Source organism: Drosophila subobscura, chromosome U (genome assembly GCF_008121235.1).
Source record: "Drosophila subobscura isolate 14011-0131.10 chromosome U, UCBerk_Dsub_1.0, whole genome shotgun sequence".
Lineage (NCBI taxonomy): Eukaryota > Metazoa > Arthropoda > Insecta > Diptera > Drosophilidae > Drosophila > Drosophila subobscura.
The window spans coordinates 20,903,264-20,922,998 of record NC_048534.1 but is presented as its reverse complement, the minus strand read 5'-3'; the positions used below and the strand labels follow the sequence as shown (position 1 = coordinate 20,922,998).

Sequence of the window (19,735 nt, the reverse complement as noted above, 5' to 3'; positions counted from 1 at the left end):
CAAATATTTTCTGCATCATTACCCGACTTAAGATAATATTCATTTAAAGCGTATTTCTGATCAGGATTAGAGTCTTAAGGCCAAATATTCTCGTAACTTCTTTATTTACAAAATGTAAACAGTTTTTCGTAGACTACTGGATTACAGATTATCCCAACTCAAAAAAAAAAGTTGTGTGGATATGTCTTCCAAATAACTTGTTCTCGAAATTTGTAAGTTTTCCCCATTTAATTTTGAGTATTCATCCATTTTTTATTCCCCTCCCCATTGATTAGACATTCCGCACATGGTTTCAATATTTTTATTGTATTTGCTTTTATTTGCAATTTAGCTTTCATTTAACTACGTATTTTCCAAAAACATATTCCGAACAACAATTGAATGAGATAAATGAAAACAGAACCAACAAAACTGAGGATCGCGCACCGCAGATCGAAGATCGTTCCGATCATACGTGCTGGAAACTTAGTGGATATTCCATAGGGTAGTACAATAAATAAACTAAATAATTTGATAACAAATTTTAAATATCATAAACTATTTACATACAACTTTTGGAAATTGTTGATTTGTTTTAGTTACTGTTTTTTCTTTTGTTTTGTTTTGTTTTTGTTTTGTTTTTACAATATGTATAGTTTTTGTATGTATAAAATATTTTATATAAATTTGGATTCGATTTGGATTGATATTTGCACAATTAGTTTGTGTTCTGTGTGTGTGTGAGTGTCTGTGTGTGTGGACTGGAGTGGGGTTTTTCGCTTGGTTAATCATAATATTTGTTTTGTTTTTGTCTAAGAATTATTGAATAGGAAAATCTCAGGGGTGCTCTAGTCAAACTTTTCTCTCCTTTCCCTCTTTAAATCTTCTGTGACTTTTTTCCAGTTTAAATTTTTGTTCTTTAAGCTAACAAAAAATTATATTGTTTTTGCTTCTTATTAAAGTGGCTTGAAAAGTAGAGAAGTTATTACCGCTAAATAGAATTATATAGGCGTATTCTCTTTATAGTTCAGTATTTTCGCTATAAAACTTTGCGTGTGAGTGTGTGTGTGTGTTGCCGTGTGTTTGAGAGTGTCAACAAATTTAATTTTGGTTTTGGTTTTCGTTCTCGTTATATTAACTGGAAATAAGATTTGATTATTACAAAAAAAATTGCTCTATATTATAAGCAAACCTGTTTTGGTTTTGTTTTGCAAAATTTTCATAACGCAGCGATCTTTGGAGCTTTGTTTTTGCCGATCGATCAGACAAAAGAATTTACAATATTAAGGGAATATCTGTGGGACATTTCTTAGCTCAATCCATTATCCAATAAGCTATGTATATTTCAGAAGAATTTTTGTGTTAAGGAGTCAACTTCCCATGAGATCAGACAAAGTTTCGGCATCAAAGTTCGCTTCGCAGATGTCACTGAACATTATCTGGTACAATTTGTTATAGTTTTGTATTTATATTTAAATTTTTACTTGGTTTGCTTCGCTTACAAAATGCCGGCTGATTTCTGTATTCTGTATCCGTATTCGTTTAAATTTTGTTAATTATAGTAAGACCATACATACACATTCATGTATAGTATATCAATCAGTATATTCATCTTTATGTATAGGGGCGTGTATCTTCTTTATATATATTTTATATTTATATTGAAATACCAGTTCTGTGAATTATGTGCAATATTCTTAAGTACACACTCGCATCAGCAACTGTCTGCAATGGAGTTGCGTTCTTTAATCTTAAGTATTCCAGCTCGCTCCTCCCTGGCCGAGGAGGATCGTGTCTAGGTTTTTTGTCCTCAACTTTATACTAATATTAAAAAGTAATATTTCATTGATTTAAGTTTAGCTAATTTATAGATCAATTTTGTTTGCCACTTTATACAAGAAGTGCTTGCGTATCGTAGTTTAATCTCGTAGGTTTCCCTTCATTTCGGTTCTATTCAATGCGACACCAGTGCCTGGTCCAACCAATCCCCCCAACCAAGACGATCCCAACTTTGGACTGGTGGCACTGTTCTCAAGGAAATACATACATCATTCTGCACATGAGGACTCTGATCTTGAAGTCTTGTTCCCTTTTGTCTCGGCATCTCTGCATTTCCCTTTCAAACAATTTCCATTTTCAGTAGCTGTTTCAAATGTACTCTCCAAAAACTTTACTTATATCACCTTTGTGTGTGTAGTCTCTTACATAAAAAAGTACTAGATTTGTTTGCTTTTTGTTCTTCCCTGGGCCATGGCCTGGCCTGTCTGTCTTCTACATATAGGAGTGCACCGTTCCACCCTCCACCCCCCACTGATTCCGTCTCCTTGTCCCATTTTTCTGTCTGCACTGGGTTTCCCCCCAGTGAGGAGGATTCAGCTTAGTCTTGGACTTTAGGATAGGACTTTGAGTGGGTGTGCTTAGTTAATCCAAGTGGCGATCGATTTGAATGCAGTGCGTTTCATCATTGCTTTGCGCTAGGTCCACAAAATTTTGTTTTTGGTGGTTGGAATTGTAAAAGGAGTGCTCGTTCGGAATGGGCCAGATCAACGTATTTTACTTCAACATTTTACGTGTACTTACATTACTTGAACAATAATTTTGACGCATACGACTTTAGCGTGGGGAGGAGGCGTGAGACGTGAGAAGGGACTGATGAGTAAGGAAAGTTTATGGTGTAAGGAAATCTGTGTGTGTGTGAGTGAGGAGTTTATGTATTAAACCTTGTGGTGTTGGTGTATGCTCGATTGTGTTACTCGATTTGATGGTTTTTTAAGGCACTGGTAGTTTAAATCGCTAAACCTATAACTGGGTCACCCTGCTCAGCAATCGCTACTGGATGATGCTGCCCCAGTTAAGGCTCGTTCGCTAGCGATCCTTTTTAGGATTGCAAATCGGTGCGAACTATGCGTACATTGATTGGCAGGTGTGTGTGTTTGTGTGTGAGTGTGGCATGATATGGTGTGTGTGTGGCAAGGTATCTAGATTGAAGAAGATATTGCTATAGCTTAGGAGCAACCAAAATCTAGCTGAGAGCACAGTGCGTCTGCAAAGCCATAAGACAGTTACATCTGCGAATTTCTAAGTTTATTTTAAAGCTCATCACAGCTGAATCCATCAGCTAATATCTAGAAAAGGGAGAGAAAAACTTTGGGGAAGTGCCACAATTTATATAATTTTTGTTACCAGTTGCATCTGTCTTATAGCTTTGATACCCACTGTACTCGTAAGTACTTTCGAGAAGCCCATACAGGAAGTACACCTATGTATCTGATAGTAATAGTTAAAGGCTAGTATTGTAGCATTACTAAGGTAGCGGAAGAAGTAGAGGAAGAAATACCAATTTTGGATAGAGGATTTGGGGATAAGACATCGATTTGATACTATCAAGGAGATTTCAATCGGTTTAAAGTCAAACTGAGAGTCAGTGTGTGTTTGGTGTTTGGTGTCTGGTGTGTGTATGGCTTGACTTAGATATTAATACACGTTCACTAAATTATTAAAGCTGACACTTATTCATGTACTTAGTCAATCGATTGCATAACGAATACGAGACGCGAACCCCTTTCAACAAATGCTTGTTAAATTGCTGCAGGATAATGTTCCTCCTCCTTTTTGAACGGGCTTTTGCTGTCACTTGCTTAAATCTTAGGCTTAGACCTAAGATCATTTCTATAATTTAAATTCATATTATTTAAATAAAATCTGATTACACTTAGCTATAGCATTTAAGACACATAAGGCCCCACTTGGCATTGGGCTTCTCGCATTTTACTTTTACTTTTCCTTTTAACTTTACTTTTACACTTTCACTTCACTTTTTTCATCGTCTAAATGTAAGTACTCTTCGTGTTTGTGTATCCGTGTGAACAAATTGATCTTCGAATGGAACATTTACAAGTGTGATTTGAATTTTGTGTGTGATTTTGGCACTGCTCTTTCTCTTGTTTAGTGGGTTCCCCCCGAATCTGTGCAGCTCTCCAAGTGTGAATCAAATAAGGAGCTAAAGGGGTGACGACTCAAGCGCGCTGAAATCTCTTCAATAGAACCGATCCGTGCTCAGGATATCCTCCTCGTCCTCTTCCAAGATGATCTTGTTGCGGATGGCATGCGTGACAGCCTCGACATTGCTCAGGGATGGGTTGCTGAATGGATCGACCCTCGAGCCCGATGCCGCTCTCGGCGGATGGGCAAAGGAGGTCTCCTGGACTGGGTATCGGTATTGGGACGATGACGGGTGATGGCCTGCATAGGAATGGGTGTGGCTGAGGCTGTGGGGTCGGGCCTGGGGATAGGACTGGGGCTGGTGTCGCAGCGGGTAGAGTTCGCGGCGCGATCTCGGCTGACTGAACGAGGTCTGGGCGAGGGAGGAGGATGAGGAGGACAGCCACTGGCCGCTGGAGTGCGCCTGCGGGTGTCCAGGATGGGAGGTGTGGGTCAGAGGTGGAATGAACGGTCTCAAGGGTACTTGTGACAGGGGCAGTGGCTTGGGCTTGGGTCTGGGCTGTGGGTGTGGCTGTGGCTGTGGCTGTTGGATTGGTTGTTGTTGTGGCTGTGGTTTGTGTATCATGTCAAGATCAAAACTATTGTCGCGTGCTTCCTTTAAACCTGGCGCTCTCGAATCGATCTGATCCCACCCCTATATCCACGATTCCTACATGGCATTCAGCATTCTCCTACTACTCCCACCACCTCTGTGCGGACTGTATTCATCGCGATCGACAACGGTGGCCCCGCGCGGCAGATCGCGCGGATCGTCGATCCTCGTCGATGGGCCATACCGCGAGCTGGTCATCCTGATCTGTGGCTCCTCCCGCTCGAACTCCTGGTCGTCCATCAGCCGCCCACCACGCGACAGGTGGCCGTGGTGTGAGGCGCCGCTCGGCCCGCTCCGCATCGCCGGATACTCAAAGTTTCGCTCGTCCAGCAGCTCGTCACTGTTCAGATCGTAGTGCATGAGGTCTCGTTCTCGCCGCTCGTAGCGCTCCCGTTCGCGTTCCCGCTCATAGCCGCCGGCTCCGACGCCACCGCCCCGCTCCTGGTGGCGTCCCGCCGTGGTCTGCCGCCGACTGTGATGATACGAGCTTCCTCCTGCAAAATGGTCAACACAGAACTCGATTAGATGGTTTCCTTGTAAGGCTGTGGGTTTCAGTGTAACGAAAAATCAAAAACATAACCAAAACTAAAGCATTCAAACGGTTCTTTAGGCGGAGGGGCAGGAGGCCAAAGCCGAGGCCAGTAGCAAAGTCTCCGTGCTAGCTTTTTGGCCTCAAAAGGGTGCGATTTACTTAAACAACATTTGCTAAGGGGTAACTATTTCGGGGTGGTCCAAAAGGGAACAAATTTATAACTAAAATTGCATTATACTTTGACTTGAGGGTTTTTACTGCATTTGTCTATGGATTTTCATTTTATATTTTCAATAGCAACTGAACTTTTGTGCATCTTTAATTTTCGGACTCTGTTTTCAATGAAAATAAATAAGTACTTGAAATATCTGACACCTAATTATGATCAATAAGAGTATAAATTGCATCATTATTATTCTATTCATGGTATAAATTCGAAACGCTGTGAATGTAAATGAAGACTACTTTTCACTATTCTTTTCGTGAATGTTTACCTCCGAGTCTAATCAAATCATATTATTTCTGACAAATTTTATAAGAAGTATGAAAGTTCAAGTGGCTGTCTAGTGCTCTAGTTACGTTATGTTCTTAACAACTTTAATCTCAACATGTTAAGGATAAATATAAACAGAAATTTGGTTAGGGAATGCTGTAACATTCTGACATGGCAGGACATCCATATACAAGTATATGTCTCAATGTACATGAAAGGAAACTAAATCAACAAAGGAAATTGAAACCCTGGCATCAGTTATGCTTGGTATACGGATAGGTGGGGGGTCTGGTTGGGGATTTGGAGTTTTGGGAGTAACATTAAAGTAAACCAAAGAAATAAAGAACATCTCGGGGTCAGTGGTACTCACTAAACCAGATCTAAACAACGATTGCAACTTGGATGGTTTTGATTTGTTTTGTAACTTGAATTGGTGAACCACGAACCGAAAACATAAGGATATACATTAGGTGTCAAGGGAGTAGTACACATATACGCATAATATAACTGAGCTGTGGTTGAGTTGAGCTGATCTAAGAGTACACCCAGAAGAATGTGGGGAACGAGTAGAAGGACATGGTGACAGTTTAGAGGCGCACAGTGCCCGGAGTAACTAAAAAACGAGTACAAATTACAATTAAGAATTAAATGGGCATTCGATATTCGATTGATGGTCAGATGCTTTAGAGAAGCGCTGAGAGAGGTTCTTGGGTGAGTTAAGATCTAGAACTACATACGAGTATTGCGTGCGTCAGTTATCATGGGTTAGTTTAGTCTTGTGGTTAATAGAACTCAAAACAGCAAAGAGGAAGTCTTAACGGGCTATGGTTAGTGGCAATTTGGGTGCTTCGAAATGGGTTTTTCTTTTTTTTTTGGGTGCGTGCACACCTCGGTTGCAGAGTCAGAGTGTGGAGCCTCTGGGAAGTATTGGCAGTTCAGAGAGATAAGAGAGTTGTACTTGTAGAGATCGTCGGAGATGTACGGTCGGTGGGGAGCATTTTCCATTTCAATTGGTTTTTTTGATAACGATTTCGATTTTGATTTGTCTTTTGATTTGTACTGTTGATGTTGCAATTGTGTTGTTGGTCTTGGTAATTCGATTTTGATTTGATTTCAGTTTGATTTCGATTTAAATTTCGTTCTTTGATTTAACTTATAGCATTGTTGTAAAGGGACCGGGTATGTCACGTGCTGTGAATGCTGCAAAGTGTTGGCACAAAAGAATAAAAAATAAACAAAAAGTTGAGGATTCAGAGTAGTCTTACGATGTACGAGTATTTGTAGTTTGTATGTTCTATATATCTATATTTATGTACACAAAGGACTGGTAAGCGGGCTCAGCAAATATGTATGTATGCCATGATCTGTAACTACATACAATCGAAAGGGTGAAATGTTTTGGTGGGGGTACCCAGAAGCTACTTTAACCTGACACCATGACTGGGTGGATCTGTCTACATAAACGCCTTGAATTGGGACACAATCTAACAGATGAACTAAACAATTTACGGGTTTTCTATTGAGAGATCTCAACTGAGCGATCTCTAGATACAATCTCAGAGTGTTTGTTGCTGTTTTTGTGGCTTTACGATAATACTTATTTATTGGGTAAATAAACGAAACGAAATGATAAGGGAAAACAGTATAAACGGAAATTTACCTTGGTCCCAATCGAACTCTCTATCCCAATCTCTTTCTCGCTCTCTCTCCCACTCGCGCGCCCGCTCCCGCTCCCACTCCAGATCTCTCTCCCTGTCCTTCGAGCTGCGATCTCGGTTGAACTCCCTGTCCCAGTAGTCACGTTCCCGCTCCCGATCGCGTTCCCTCTCCCTGCTGTCACGATCCCGATCACGCTCCCGGCTACCCTCACGCTCCCCACTCGCCATACCCATGCTACGCGGGTCCTGCTCATCGATGAACTCCTCGCCATCTACTGCTCGCAAATCGCAAAGCCGCGCAAAGAGAGAAGGAGAGAGCCAGAATGAGAATCGATTGGTTATCGGTACAGTCATGGGAATTTGAATTTGAGAAAGACAAATTTTAGAATTGTATTTGTATAATTGTGTTGAGTAGTATGTTTGAAAAGCAAATGAAAATTGTATTACTGCTGATCTGAATCGGTTAATATATACATATACATATGTATAGTCATATATTATATACATATGTATATATAGATGTGTGTGCAATGGGACCGATCTTCATTATTTGAATTGTCGTACGGATATTCGGGGACGGGATGAGACAATGTGTGATCTTTGATTCTGATTTGTTCGAAACGATTTTTTCTTTAAAATTTTCACAGCTTTCACAGGCTTGGGTGTGGCAGGGGTGGAGGTTTTTTTGTTTAGGGGGATACGCGTATGAGTATGGAAATGCGACCGGTAGAATGAGCCCGAGCTGCAGGCTGGCTGTGGCTTTACCTGGTGGTGTCGGTCCGAGGCGTGCCGCATCCGCCAATGGGGAAGCCTCCTGCGGCAGTGGTCTGGCTATCGGCGGCTCTGAACGTATATCGGGATGTGTGGCCTTCCAGTAGGTCTGCAGTGGATCAACAATCGATTACAGATATATTTAAGATAATTATCGAGTGATAAACGTCACCTCCAAGTACTCGGCTATGTGCTCACAGGCATCTTCCAGTTGGTTCTCGTCTAGAATTACATCGAACATTTCCGGTGGACATTGGGATAACTTCTCGGCGGCAACCATTTGAACGGAGAGGTTTTTCGCCTGCGATTTGCCGCGTGATTTAATCAAACGCTGTAAAACCTATCGAAGCATAGAGTTATCGATTAGATCGATTATGTGGCACATATAAGAGATCACTCACCTTACTACTACTAATCTTTAAGTACACTACTGTTGGCGCTAATGAAGTTTTTGCTAATTGTGACGGATGATTGATTGTATCACAATCGAGTACGACTAACTGGAGCGAGCGGGCCAGCTCGAAGATGCGCTCGATCTCCTCCTGCACCTTGCCAAGATTATCGGAGCGACTACTCGATCGCTCCATAATGGCCCGCTTTGATGGATTGTTCAAGATGGAGCGCTTCGCCAGGGAAATGTCGGCCATCACGCGGGTGATGATGATGCGACCCTCGAAACGGTGCTTAAGGAAGTCGAAGAGCGCCTTCTGCATCATGTCGGTTACTTCGTAACCCTTAAGGCTTGGACCCACTAGGACGACGGGACGCATCGATGGCACCACATCGTACGGGCTGGCGGTTTCCTGTTTCTTGAAGAACGGCTTGCGCTTCTCCTTGTTCGGCGGCGTTGCCAGTGGTGTCTTCCCATGACGTCCTGGTCCCATGGAATCTGATTCGTCACCTGATCGTTAGTATCATGGCAAACAGGTCGGACGAAAAGAGATAATGGCAACGAATGAGCGAGCTTGTGATTTGTATGAGCCAGTACGATCGATCAGTACGAATTGCTAGGCCAATTATAGTATTTCATCATAAATACAAGTACTTAAGACACGTGTTTTTCTCTGTGTGGTTAGTATTTACATTTTTTTGTTTGTTTGGTGTTTCAGTTTTGTTATCAGAGCAATTTCCTCTGGTTTGTGATTGTGATTGATCAGTTTAGTGTGTCTTTGTGTCTGTGTCGGTGGGTGGGTGGTGTTTTGTGCCAGGAAATTGTGTCAGACTATTGCAGATTTGATTGGGTTTTTGGAATTTGAATTTTGAACTTGATTTTGAATTGTTCTGGAACCGTTCTACGCACCGTTGAATGCTGTTGTAATGTCAACTCGAGGGTGAGGTTTCTTCCTAAAATATATGTATGCATATCTTAAGGCTATACGACGAGTATGAAGTGCTCTATATAGTACGAATATCTTTCTATAACTCTATAACTAATTTGGAAACTTCTCAAGATACAGGTTCTATTTGATACATTTTTGTTTTCTTTTTTTTTCTTCAGTTTTTAGGTTTTTTGTTTATGATTCGATTACATAAAGCGTGGGACTGATACAAGAAGAGCTACAGTGTGTTTCAGTGATATAAGACGTGTTCCTAATCAAACATTAAAATTTGATATTTGGTTAACAATTTATACAAATGATTGGTGTATGCATTAGAGAGTCGACTCAATGAGGTTTTGCGACTCCAAACATTTTAATTAGTTAAGGGGTGGGTTATTTATTGTGGAATATTAATAGAGTACTTCTGATTCGCTGCTTAAACTTCGCTGAATTTAGCACAGGGAGATTTTCTTGGGAGATATTCGTCAAAAGTGAATGAATGAAACTCCAACTCTATCATTTCCGTTGAGAAAATCGAGCTAATTATTCTCTAAATTCAGTTATTGTCGAGGACACTATTGGAATTATTAATTAATTATTTAATTAATATGACAAATATATGAAAGGAATATCTAGAATACGAATCGTAGATATTTTGTGGTTTCAAAATCTGAAATTTAGCAACATTTTCTTTTCATGGAATTGGCAATTTCTTTGGGGATTTTCATTAATTTATGTTGGTTTTATCCTGCCACTGTTTTATATCCTGAAACTCACGTACATTTTTAAGTAGGTGTCTAGCAAGAGATTCTGCGTTTGAAATGATTTTGCTGAATATCTGATGAGAGACAAAGGACAAACCTGTTTTTTTCTTTCGTGGTGTTGTACTGTAGGGATCTTTGGTCGCGTTGTTGGTGTTTTAACGTGGTTGTTAGTTGGTAGTTAATTGGTTCATTGTTTTTTGTTTTTAAGTGTTAGACAAGAGAGAGTTAAGTGCATTTAATAGTGTTCTGTTTGGTTATGGCTATTGCCATAGCTAATACACAAGCAGTCCATGAAAAAAAGGAGCATTTAAAAGGGGGTCAACAAACGGGGAACGTGTTTCTGGTGGTCTCTACGGATTGAAAGCTGAATACTTGTGTTCGGACTTTGTGGTGTGTGGAGGAGAAAGAGGCGGTCTACACCGATCCGTAGAAGGCTTCGGCTTCGGTGTTTGCATGCGGGTTCTAGGACAGACAATTTGCATAACTGTTTTGGGGTTTTGGGGGGTCGATTTAGCAGCGGATTTACCGGTGAACTCAATAAGCATACAAATTGCAATTGCACTTTATGAATGTCGCATGATATATAACTGATGAAACACAAAATGTACGAAATTACGGGAATTTTGCATGGCCCATTTGTGGATTGATTTCGAATTCGGTTCGCTTCAAAATGAAAATTATAAACAGTTTTCTCTTCCAATTACAATGGACATTGGTCGGACATCATGTTCGAGTCTGAATACAGATCGAGTTGGTCGGGCATCTGCATCCGTCTGCGGTACCTATTCAGATGCAGTTTAGAGATCGTATAGAGATACATAGATAGAGAGCTAGTGGGAGAAGTTCGGTAGAGAGACCTTTTCTATATATGGAAATATCGTATTTTGGGGAAGACGACGATGACGACGACGACGATATACAAAAGTAAACATTACATAGAAGACAGCGAAAATAAATTAGATTGAAATTAATTCGATTCGACAAATAGATACGAAATTAAACCTCGCCCAAAAGAAATCAGGAGAATGAAATGTGTGTCATACCAGGTGTGGGGGGTGTGCTACCTCGTGATGGCTCCGCACCTGCTTGGCCTCCCGCGCCCAAATTGCCGCTCGACGAGCCCTTTGTGCCATACAGTCTTGAGGGTCTGGTTTGGTTCTGTCAAAAGATTCGAAGGATTAGATTTCCAACATTGGTCAATGGTTTTTAGGCAAACCAACCTGCATACGAATGTTGTCTAGCTTAGCGGGGCTGGGTATGAAGCCCACATCACTGCCTTCTCGGACCAACCGTCCGATCCACCAGTTATTGTCATACTTCTCTTTGATGTGCAGGAACTCCCTGATCTCGAATGAAACGGCGCCACCCTGTACGGGCGAATCGTCGTCGATAGCGCCATCGTATGCTACGTTGGTTCGCACAGCGAACGCCACTGGTTTGCTCTATTTAAATAAGGTAAGAGTGTAAGTATAAGGCTCTTTAGGGGATTAACGCAGGTACTCACCCTCGCTTTTTCCAACTGGCTTAAGGCCTGACGTTCCTTTTCTCGCCGAAGCGATTCCTTTTCCTCGTCTAGCGACAGATCGGATGACGGTTGTGAGTAGTTCGAGTCGGCAGAACCCTGTACAAATCAAAAGTAAACCAGGTCAGCATACAAATTAGCCGGGTTACATGGACAAAAAACTGATGGAAAATTCATTTGCTCAGCCATCTAAAAACCCAAACAAATTTAATTGGCCCCATGCCAGCAGCAGCTCAGGCAAAAAGGGACTAAGGAATGCAACAAACAATAGTTGATTTTATGTCTTCTTTTTTCATAAAAGCAAACAAGCAACAGTTGCTGTTTGTATTATAGATAAATACCGCTGTTATGCCTTTATTGAATGGAATACATAATTGAATTTAAGTTGAGTCAAATTCAGATTGAATAAATAAAATTGCATAATTATAATTGGATTGGGAATATTAAATCAAATTGAAAATTTGTTTGGCAGTTGACAAATGGAATTTGTATGAGTTAAGCGGAGTTGAAGAGTGGATAAAATTCTTTAAATTCAAGAATTCCATAATAGGTTATCATAAACAACCCTTTTATAAATGTTCGACACTCTTTGGGGAAGAGTTTCCTGGTTTATCATTCAGCAATGCATCGCTTGTGCTATGAATCCTATTATGGTAAATATTATTCAATATAAATTCCCTTTAATTTAGGGACAGGGATGATAGGGAACATACGAGTATTTATGATGACCTATAAATGGTCCATATCATAGACCTTATAGAGGAACTTTCTTCAATATCTGGACTTTTGGAATGTTCATTACTCTTCCATAGTTCTTGACTCTGAAATCCGCAATTCTGTACACTTTTTCACTTTGTTGTCCCACCCTACAACAAGTTTATCTTAGAAAACTCATTAATTTCTCTACATGAAACCCACATTGAAAATTTCGTATAAGAAGAGGGGAATATTGTTAATGGAATAGTCAATAATAATGGAACTCCTTATTCTTCGTAATTACATAGAAAAAGCTTCCAATAATATATATTTAAAAGTATTTTTGCACCTGTGTGAATAGTTTGTTGTATCCACTTTGGTAAGACGTGTATCCAAGGCCAAATCGAGACTCTCGATGTTGGCCACCCTGAACGGAGGGAGCATCCGAGGATGATGCACGCTGCACCATGGGCCTGTCAGCCCTGTAGTCTTCTTCGAATGAAGATATCTTGATGATATTGTCGACGACAGGGTGCGAAAGCGACAGCGTTCCCCTGCGAATGCCACAGCTGGCAAATGACCGCAGATGTTCCGATGATAATGATGATGATGATGGATTGCAGAACGTTGACGCTGCTGGCAATGATTAGGCGATTGATTCCAAGGCAAAGCGACACTCCGAATCAAACTCCGACTGGCAGTTGTCAGAGTTTCGGGTTGTAAATATACAAATATTCTAGCAAAAGGTTTTAATTCCACTTATTGTTTCACAGTTTAGTTTTGGGTTTGTTGCATTAACATTGGCAATGATGGATTAACAATAATATTCATCAGATCCGGCCGAGTCCGACACTGACACTTGTACAAAAACACCGACAACGTCACCGACACCGTCACCAACAACGACACCGACACGCACACTGACAGCGACTGTGCGTGCTTTTAAGAGAGGGAGGGAGGCGAGAGTAAATGGGGTACACCAACTGTAAATGCTGAATCTTTACTGGAAAGGAATTCCTTTTTCGGCTGCTGCTGCTGCTGCTTTTGCCTTTGCTTTTCCCTTTGTTTGGTTATTGTTGGGGGCAATTTTGGAGCGTCTGGCAAATTGATTCCGTATCGACGCTTTTCGCTTTTCTCTGCCAGTTTAAAAATAGGAATTTATGTCAGTCGAATCGAGTCGAGTCGAGTCGCGACTCTCTGCTCACATCACTTTTTCTAGTATATGCACAAAACGAACTGGAAAACAGTGTCGGGCTGGCGAGCAGGCGGGCTGTCGGGGTGGCAGAGGTTACTGGTGGAGAGGTCGCGAAAAATGATTTCAGTTAAGCGTGGCCGTGTTTTTCTTCTCTATAACTTCGATTCACTGCGATTCCCGGTTCTATGCTTTATCAGATTTTTATCACTTTTTTCCTTTACCGATTTCGTCAGTCCTTTTAAACAAATTTCACTCCATTCACATCCACATTAATCTCGATTCGAAATTCGCCCTCGACATTCACTCGATACTACTCCGCACGCAAACTGAATCGTTTCTGTATGTGGAAAATGGTTTTTCCGCCACGGGAAATGAATTTTGTGTAGAGTTTTCTCGCTCTCTTCCAGTGCGTAAATCTGCCTCTTCCACGCTGCCGCCACACGCCATGTAAACAAATTCGTTTTCAAGAGCACTCTCCGCGATTTCGTGCCACTGTGCGCACGGAGTTATTTTTTTTGGTTTACCAACTACTTATTCCAGCAACAAAATTGTAACGAAATGAGCGCGCGCTGTCATCGCTGGTCAGTGTCGTGTCAAGTCGGGAAAATCAATAGCGCCCGCATATTGTGTGACAGTCGGGGGTAGGTCTGACACGGGGGAGCGGAGTCCACCTGTTGGCAGCCAGCCCCGTCGCCATTCAGCCGCTGGCATCAAACCCCTTAAAGGGTTACAGCTGTTGGACACAGTTACATACATACATGCATATGAATTTACATCTCTGTACGCGAATAAGTGGTACACATACCGTTACGTACAATGCACAGGGTTTTAATGAGCGTGAAATTGATGGCACAGCCTTCAGCAATGGGTAAAGTTTTGGCACAACCTTTGAGAATATTGCTAAAAATCGTTGAATTTAATGTAATGTAATGTAACTATTTTAATACAAGTTGTGTGATAGATGCTGTCTACGTCATTTTAATATGATTTATTAATGGTTTTGATCTTTAGTAATTATTAAAAGCGAATTTCACATTACTCGAGATAAGTTGAAAGTATCAATTCCATAAATTTGTTTTTGAAAATGTTGGATACAACATTTTAATATTTAAATGAATGCTAATTACTGCAGATTAACTAATCTTGCCGTCCCACTGTGCCCCTTTAACGTAAACATTCCGCTTTCCATTTCCATACGCCAAATTACAGGAAGAGAGAGGTAGAGCGAGAGCGTAAAATTATTTCCAGACCAGCGGAGAGAGTGAGAGTTTGACAAGTTAATGAGGGAGAGAGGACGCATGCGCCGTTGCAATTCTCCACTGCTGCATTGGACATGCGTGGACTTTTTCTGTTATCTGAGCACTCTTTCGCGGATTCTCTTCCCTTTCGACAAAGCATGAGGTTTGTAGAGAAGGTCGGGGGTCGTATGTGAATTTCGCCTTTACACTTTTTCAAAGGCATAAACATTGGAGGGCCCCCATCCGCACACTCGTAGTTCCCCATGGAATTTTTGGGAGATGGGAGTGTTCGGGTCGATTCTTTGTTTACCTTTTACTGATTGCCCAAAAGTCCAATCGAACGACACAAAGTTTGAAGCCGTGCCCAAAACTACTAATGAACTTTGGTTGCCATCGATACCCTACCCTTCTTCCCTCTTTGACATTCCTTCCCCTCTTTGTGGTCTTCTTTTGTTGTTGTTCGTGCTGCGGGTGGGGGTCAATGTTCCGCACTGCGCTTCCAGTGCAATTATATTATTGCTCGGCCCCAGCAAATATGCGAGTATTCATGGTCAGCAAATTTACTTCCCCATCACTGTCGTTGACCGCGGATGTCAGCCGCAGCTTGACGACAGCATTTAAAGGTGGGTCAGGGCTTTCGATTTGGATTCGTGCTATGAATATTTATGTATTTAAGTACTATATTGAGTGCATGGAGAAGAGTTATTGATATTACCTACAATGTATTTTCTTTAGAGCACCACTTAGGAATTAGGATATTACTTAAATTACAAGCATTATTGAACACATTTATTCTTCGCTTAATATCTGAAAATAATTATTTCAGATTACTCTCAGATCACATTGATTTATGTGGTCTGCAATCGTAATCCTCCCATTAGAATGCAAATTCCACATAAAATACTTCTTGTATATCGCGAAAGGCCATATAAACAACAAATAAATCAAGGGAAAACCCAAAGATCCGTAGAAATTGTTTACAAGTGCCAGAAAAAGTATCAACATTACGGACAATCACGACAATGCCGGGCAGGAGGATTCCGTCGATGAGTAAGAGCTGAGAGAAGAGATCGACTCTCTAAACCCCCCCTTAAATGATTTGTGTGGGGCATGGGAGCTGAAGAGAACAGACGGCCGAGAATACGTATTTATACAGTGCGCGACAAAAATATAATGCAGTAACAAGACCAATTAATTGAAAAATCTGTAAGACACTTTCGGTTGCGGAATTTATCCTCAGACCATGGGCAACATCAAATATTTATTTTTCGTTTTTCGACAACTAACAATTATTTCACATACTTTTCGTTTCCTTGGATTTCCTACATTTCTATGCTTTCCATTTATGAAACGCACTGTATTATATGCACTGTATTTATACACATAGTGAATGAGTCGCCGTGAACAGCGAAAAGCTGGGCGAGCGGTGAGCGAGCGATCGAGTGGATAAAAATATACAAATTCCGCCCAGGCCCGGGGGCAGGGCCGAGCCAAAGACACAGCCATAGACGGCTGGTGGGGTGGTACATGGGGGTCCAGAAAGTTAATAGGTTTTCCCATCAACAACCTGATCTTCGGATCATTCATTATCTTACCCGACGGTTTTTATTATTCCGAAAAGGCTTGTAGGACTTGGCCTTGTGTTTGGCCCCCAGATGCAGTTTCTTCATGGCTGCTGCAATCACTCACACAAACACACAGACACAAAATCACTATCGAATAACAATCCGAATTGGACACTGGGACAAGTGGGGGTCACTTTTCATGTACCGCGACGCGCGCCAATTGTGAGTTGTCCCCAAATAAATTATGCAATCATTTTTGGAATCGCTCTGCGGTCGCGCGGCAATATAAACAAACACTCAGGCGTTATGGGCCAAGTGCCTTAATGGCAGTCGTTAAATGGCCAAGACACACACAAAGACGCTGAAAGAATTGGGTCATGCTGGGCCCGTGGCCAGAGCCGGACACATGGCAACGATTGAGAAGCACTTGCCACACCATCCGCGCAATGGCAACAAATGGCTGGAAATATGCACAGACTATCGTAATGAATGTCTGGTCTATATATGTGTATGGGGTCCACTTCGATATATAGAACAGTGCAGAGCGAAACGAGACCGAGACCGACCACAGAGAAGACAACAATTTCGACTGACAATATTTTTTGGCACCCGCACCGCATCCATTGACAAAAACCACCGCGAGAGAGCCGCACAAATCGGGGATCGGATCGGATCAGAGAGAGAGAGAGAGAGCTGAGAATGGGGAGAATGTTGGAAAGGGAAACAAATGTCTTATCGATGCAGGAGATATGTTTATATGTAGAGTTGATGCAGATCTAATCGTAAACATTTTCTAAGCTACTAAAACTACGCGTACGATGAAAAAGTATCTCAAGAATGGTCTGTGCCTCGCCTCCGCCTTAGTACTGCTGGCCCTGGATGCCCTGGCCCAGGCTGCGCAGCTCATCGATCAGCGCCGCGTTGCCGATCCTCTGGTGGTACTGCTGCATCTGCTGGTAGGGTGCGAATCCAATGTAGGAGGGCACCTGCTCGGTGTAGGCTCCTGCCGATCCGTAGGCGGCCGGCGCCTGCTGGGCACAAGGTGCGGGCACCAGGTTGGGCTGGCAGCTGAACAGATAGTTCTTGGGGCACGGTGGCGCTGGCACCGAGGATGCAGCTGGGGCGCCATAGGAGCTGGAGCAGGAGGCGCAGGCAAAGGCCGCGATCACGACAACGAGGAAAGCAACGGTCTTCATGGTGTACATTTGGTTCTGGTCTTTCAACTGATACTTGGCTCTCCCCAAGCTCCACTCTTTATAGGGCTTTTTGGGCTTTTGGCAAACTGCAAGTCTGCAGTTTTCCTGCAATTTATCAGTTTATCAGTTTGCAATTTAATCGAAGAAAAAACTGCAAAGCAACGTCAGATTGTGGGTGTCTAAAAGGGCTGGAATTTTGTTGGGTGAGTGCACTGGGAACGGAGATTTAACTCAATTCTAGACAGTTGCCAGCCAAACTTTTTATTGCTGTGTGCAGATGATTGAAAAAGTGTTAATTGGTCATTTAATGCATTGTTCTGAGTCGCTGCCTAAGGGCTTTAAGTTTTGCTGTGACCTAAAGTTCGCACGTGTTGAGAAATTGATTTTCAATTTATCATTTTGAAGACATCTTGAGTTAATATAAGATACAAAAGCCGTTCACAAACATACTGATCACAGAATATGCATAGACAGACTAATGGATATTGCAAAATCTATTTAATTTGTCTTTAAAAGCAATTGCTGGTAAGAGAAACAAGTTATCAACTTTTCATTTCAAATTTCGATACTTCGATTTCTTCGACTATTATATTTACAATCGATCTACAGGAAAGCGCCATCTAGCGCTCTACATCTTCCAACAAAGTTACGCTGCATCTTCGCATTTACGAAATTGGCAACATATACCAAAAAAGATGTAACCGTACTCTACAAAAATACTATTTTAAGTTTCATGGGCGCAAAATTCAAAATGGATCGCAATAATTTGTGAAGATCAAGTTGCAATAATTTAAATGAAAGGTTAAGCTGCACCATAGATAACGATAATGTTACTATGTGTACATGCATACAAAGTATTGTTTACTTTGTATATCGTACAATTAAGTTAGAGACCCAAATCGTTCTTCTAAGCAGGTTTCCGTTTACTGCAATTCTTAGTCGCTTCCAAAATATGGAAATATTTCGTGAATTTATGTCGAGTAGCTGTCATAACTTTGCGTTTGACCTGCCTTCAGTTATTATCGAAATTCGAATTGACCCTGCCGAGGCAATCATAAATTTTGTTGTGCAGTGCATAAATCGAGCATCCAAATCCAAATGTCTGCGGATACTATGCAAATGCAACAATTACAGTTTTCTTGGAACAAACTTAAAACAAGGAATTGTTCTAAAAAATCGAGGAATTGTCCAATAACTATGGAGAGTGGGCTTCAAATTTGAATTCACATTTCTGAGGCACAGAAAAAGTTGCAGAAATAATATTTATTATATTCCAGAATTCCAGAAACTATTATTTTTGATGAGCTTCATGAACTAACAATGGAGATTCATATCAATTATACATTTAAAGTTTTCCAATCAGTCTTCTCTGATCATTAGCATCGAAACGGCAGCTATCTTATGGCCCGAAAATCGAACTGTATTTTAATGTGCACCCAATAATATTAGTATGCACGTAATTGTAGCATTAAAACACAATTTTGTCTACAGATCGATGAAAATAAACCGTTCCCAATGCGAAAGACAAAGCCTCTCCTCCACCCCTCAACAACTTGATTTTGTTTTGAATCTAACTTGTGTGTCAGTCTGCGCGCAGGTATTTTGTGTTATTTTTGTGTCCCCCCCTTGGGCTGGCAGAGTAAACTTTAATTTGAGAAGGATCGAATCGGATCGCGATCGGTGGATTGGGAATGGGATGGGCAATTACGCGCATGCACATGATGATGATCCGCCTGCCCCTGTTTTTCGAGCCACGGCGCAGTATCAGACCTAAATTTTAATCATAGGGTTCGTGCCGCCTGCCTGCCGCTGGCCTTCAAAGTGGGGCACACACACACACAGCCAAGCAGAGATCGGCGAAAGAGAGAGAGGGAGAGAGACAGAAAGAGAGCCGTTTTGATTGCCCCACAACCGTCTAACGGTAAACAAATACTTTGGCCCTTTGTGTGCCAGACCAGACATGGCCCCAAGATATACATCTTAACTGGAACTCCAATTGAAGATGCACTCGCTGGGGCGGGAGATCAATGAATAATGATTCAAATTCAAGGATCTCTTCGGTGCAGGAAGTGGAGCGCTTTCAGGCATGGAATTTCTCTTCTCTTTTCAGAGAACATTTTAAAGGAACTTCGGATCGTTCCAACCTCGATTCAAATGTCTTCTTTGACTCCTCCTCCTGCAACATTTCTCAATGTTTACTTTGCCTTTGTTTT

General features: G+C 41.5%; 2 protein-coding genes across 21 annotated transcripts; both read right to left on the bottom strand.

Moving 5' to 3' along the window:
• Nucleotides 1-1,058: 1,058 nt before the first annotated feature.
• On the bottom strand, nucleotides 1,059-16,864 carry LOC117902568 (voltage-dependent L-type calcium channel subunit beta-2). 20 transcript variants are annotated; one of them, XM_034814027.1, is made up of 10 exons: nucleotides 16,357-16,864; nucleotides 11,615-11,731; nucleotides 11,331-11,552; nucleotides 11,175-11,268; nucleotides 8,429-8,916; nucleotides 8,200-8,367; nucleotides 8,022-8,136; nucleotides 7,259-7,531; nucleotides 4,635-5,067; nucleotides 1,059-4,475 (listed from the first exon to the last, which is right to left on the bottom strand). In XM_034814027.1, exons 1-10 carry the CDS (start codon nucleotides 16,429-16,431, stop codon nucleotides 4,016-4,018), a joined length of 2,445 nt encoding a protein of 814 aa, XP_034669918.1. In that variant the 5' UTR covers nucleotides 16,432-16,864; the 3' UTR covers nucleotides 1,059-4,015. The 20 variants fall into 20 exon arrangements, 17 of the variants coding, with proteins under 17 accessions (XP_034669918.1, XP_034669917.1, XP_034669920.1 ...); XM_034814026.1 differs by lacking the exon at nucleotides 16,357-16,864 and adding an exon at nucleotides 12,678-13,818 and having other exon boundaries at nucleotides 8,429-8,928; nucleotides 11,154-11,268; XM_034814016.1 differs by lacking the exon at nucleotides 1,059-4,475 and adding an exon at nucleotides 10,208-10,243 and having other exon boundaries at nucleotides 4,485-5,067; nucleotides 11,154-11,268; nucleotides 16,357-16,863.
• A 194-nt stretch (nucleotides 16,865-17,058) lies between these two features.
• On the bottom strand, nucleotides 17,059-17,573 carry LOC117902573 (vitelline membrane protein Vm32E). Its single transcript, XM_034814033.1, has one exon. It carries the CDS (start codon nucleotides 17,529-17,531, stop codon nucleotides 17,187-17,189), a length of 345 nt encoding a protein of 114 aa, XP_034669924.1. The 5' UTR covers nucleotides 17,532-17,573; the 3' UTR covers nucleotides 17,059-17,186.
• Nucleotides 17,574-19,735: the final 2,162 nt, after the last annotated feature.

Excerpts from the sequence above, each read along its gene's own strand:
- LOC117902568 (XM_034814026.1), bottom strand. The coding sequence starts at position 12,797 with ATGGTGCAGCGTGCATCATCCTCGGATGCTCCCTCCGTTCAGGGTGGC. Across the intron at positions 11,553-11,614 it reads GCCAGTTGGAAAAAGCGAGG|AGCAAACCAGTGGCGTTCGC; the intron begins GTGAGTACCTGC and ends TTATTTAAATAG. Across the intron at positions 8,929-11,153 it reads TAGCACACCCCCCACACCTG|GTGACGAATCAGATTCCATG; the intron begins GTATGACACACA and ends ACTAACGATCAG.
- LOC117902573 (XM_034814033.1), bottom strand. The coding sequence starts at position 17,531 with ATGTACACCATGAAGACCGTTGCTTTCCTCGTTGTCGTGATCGCGGCC.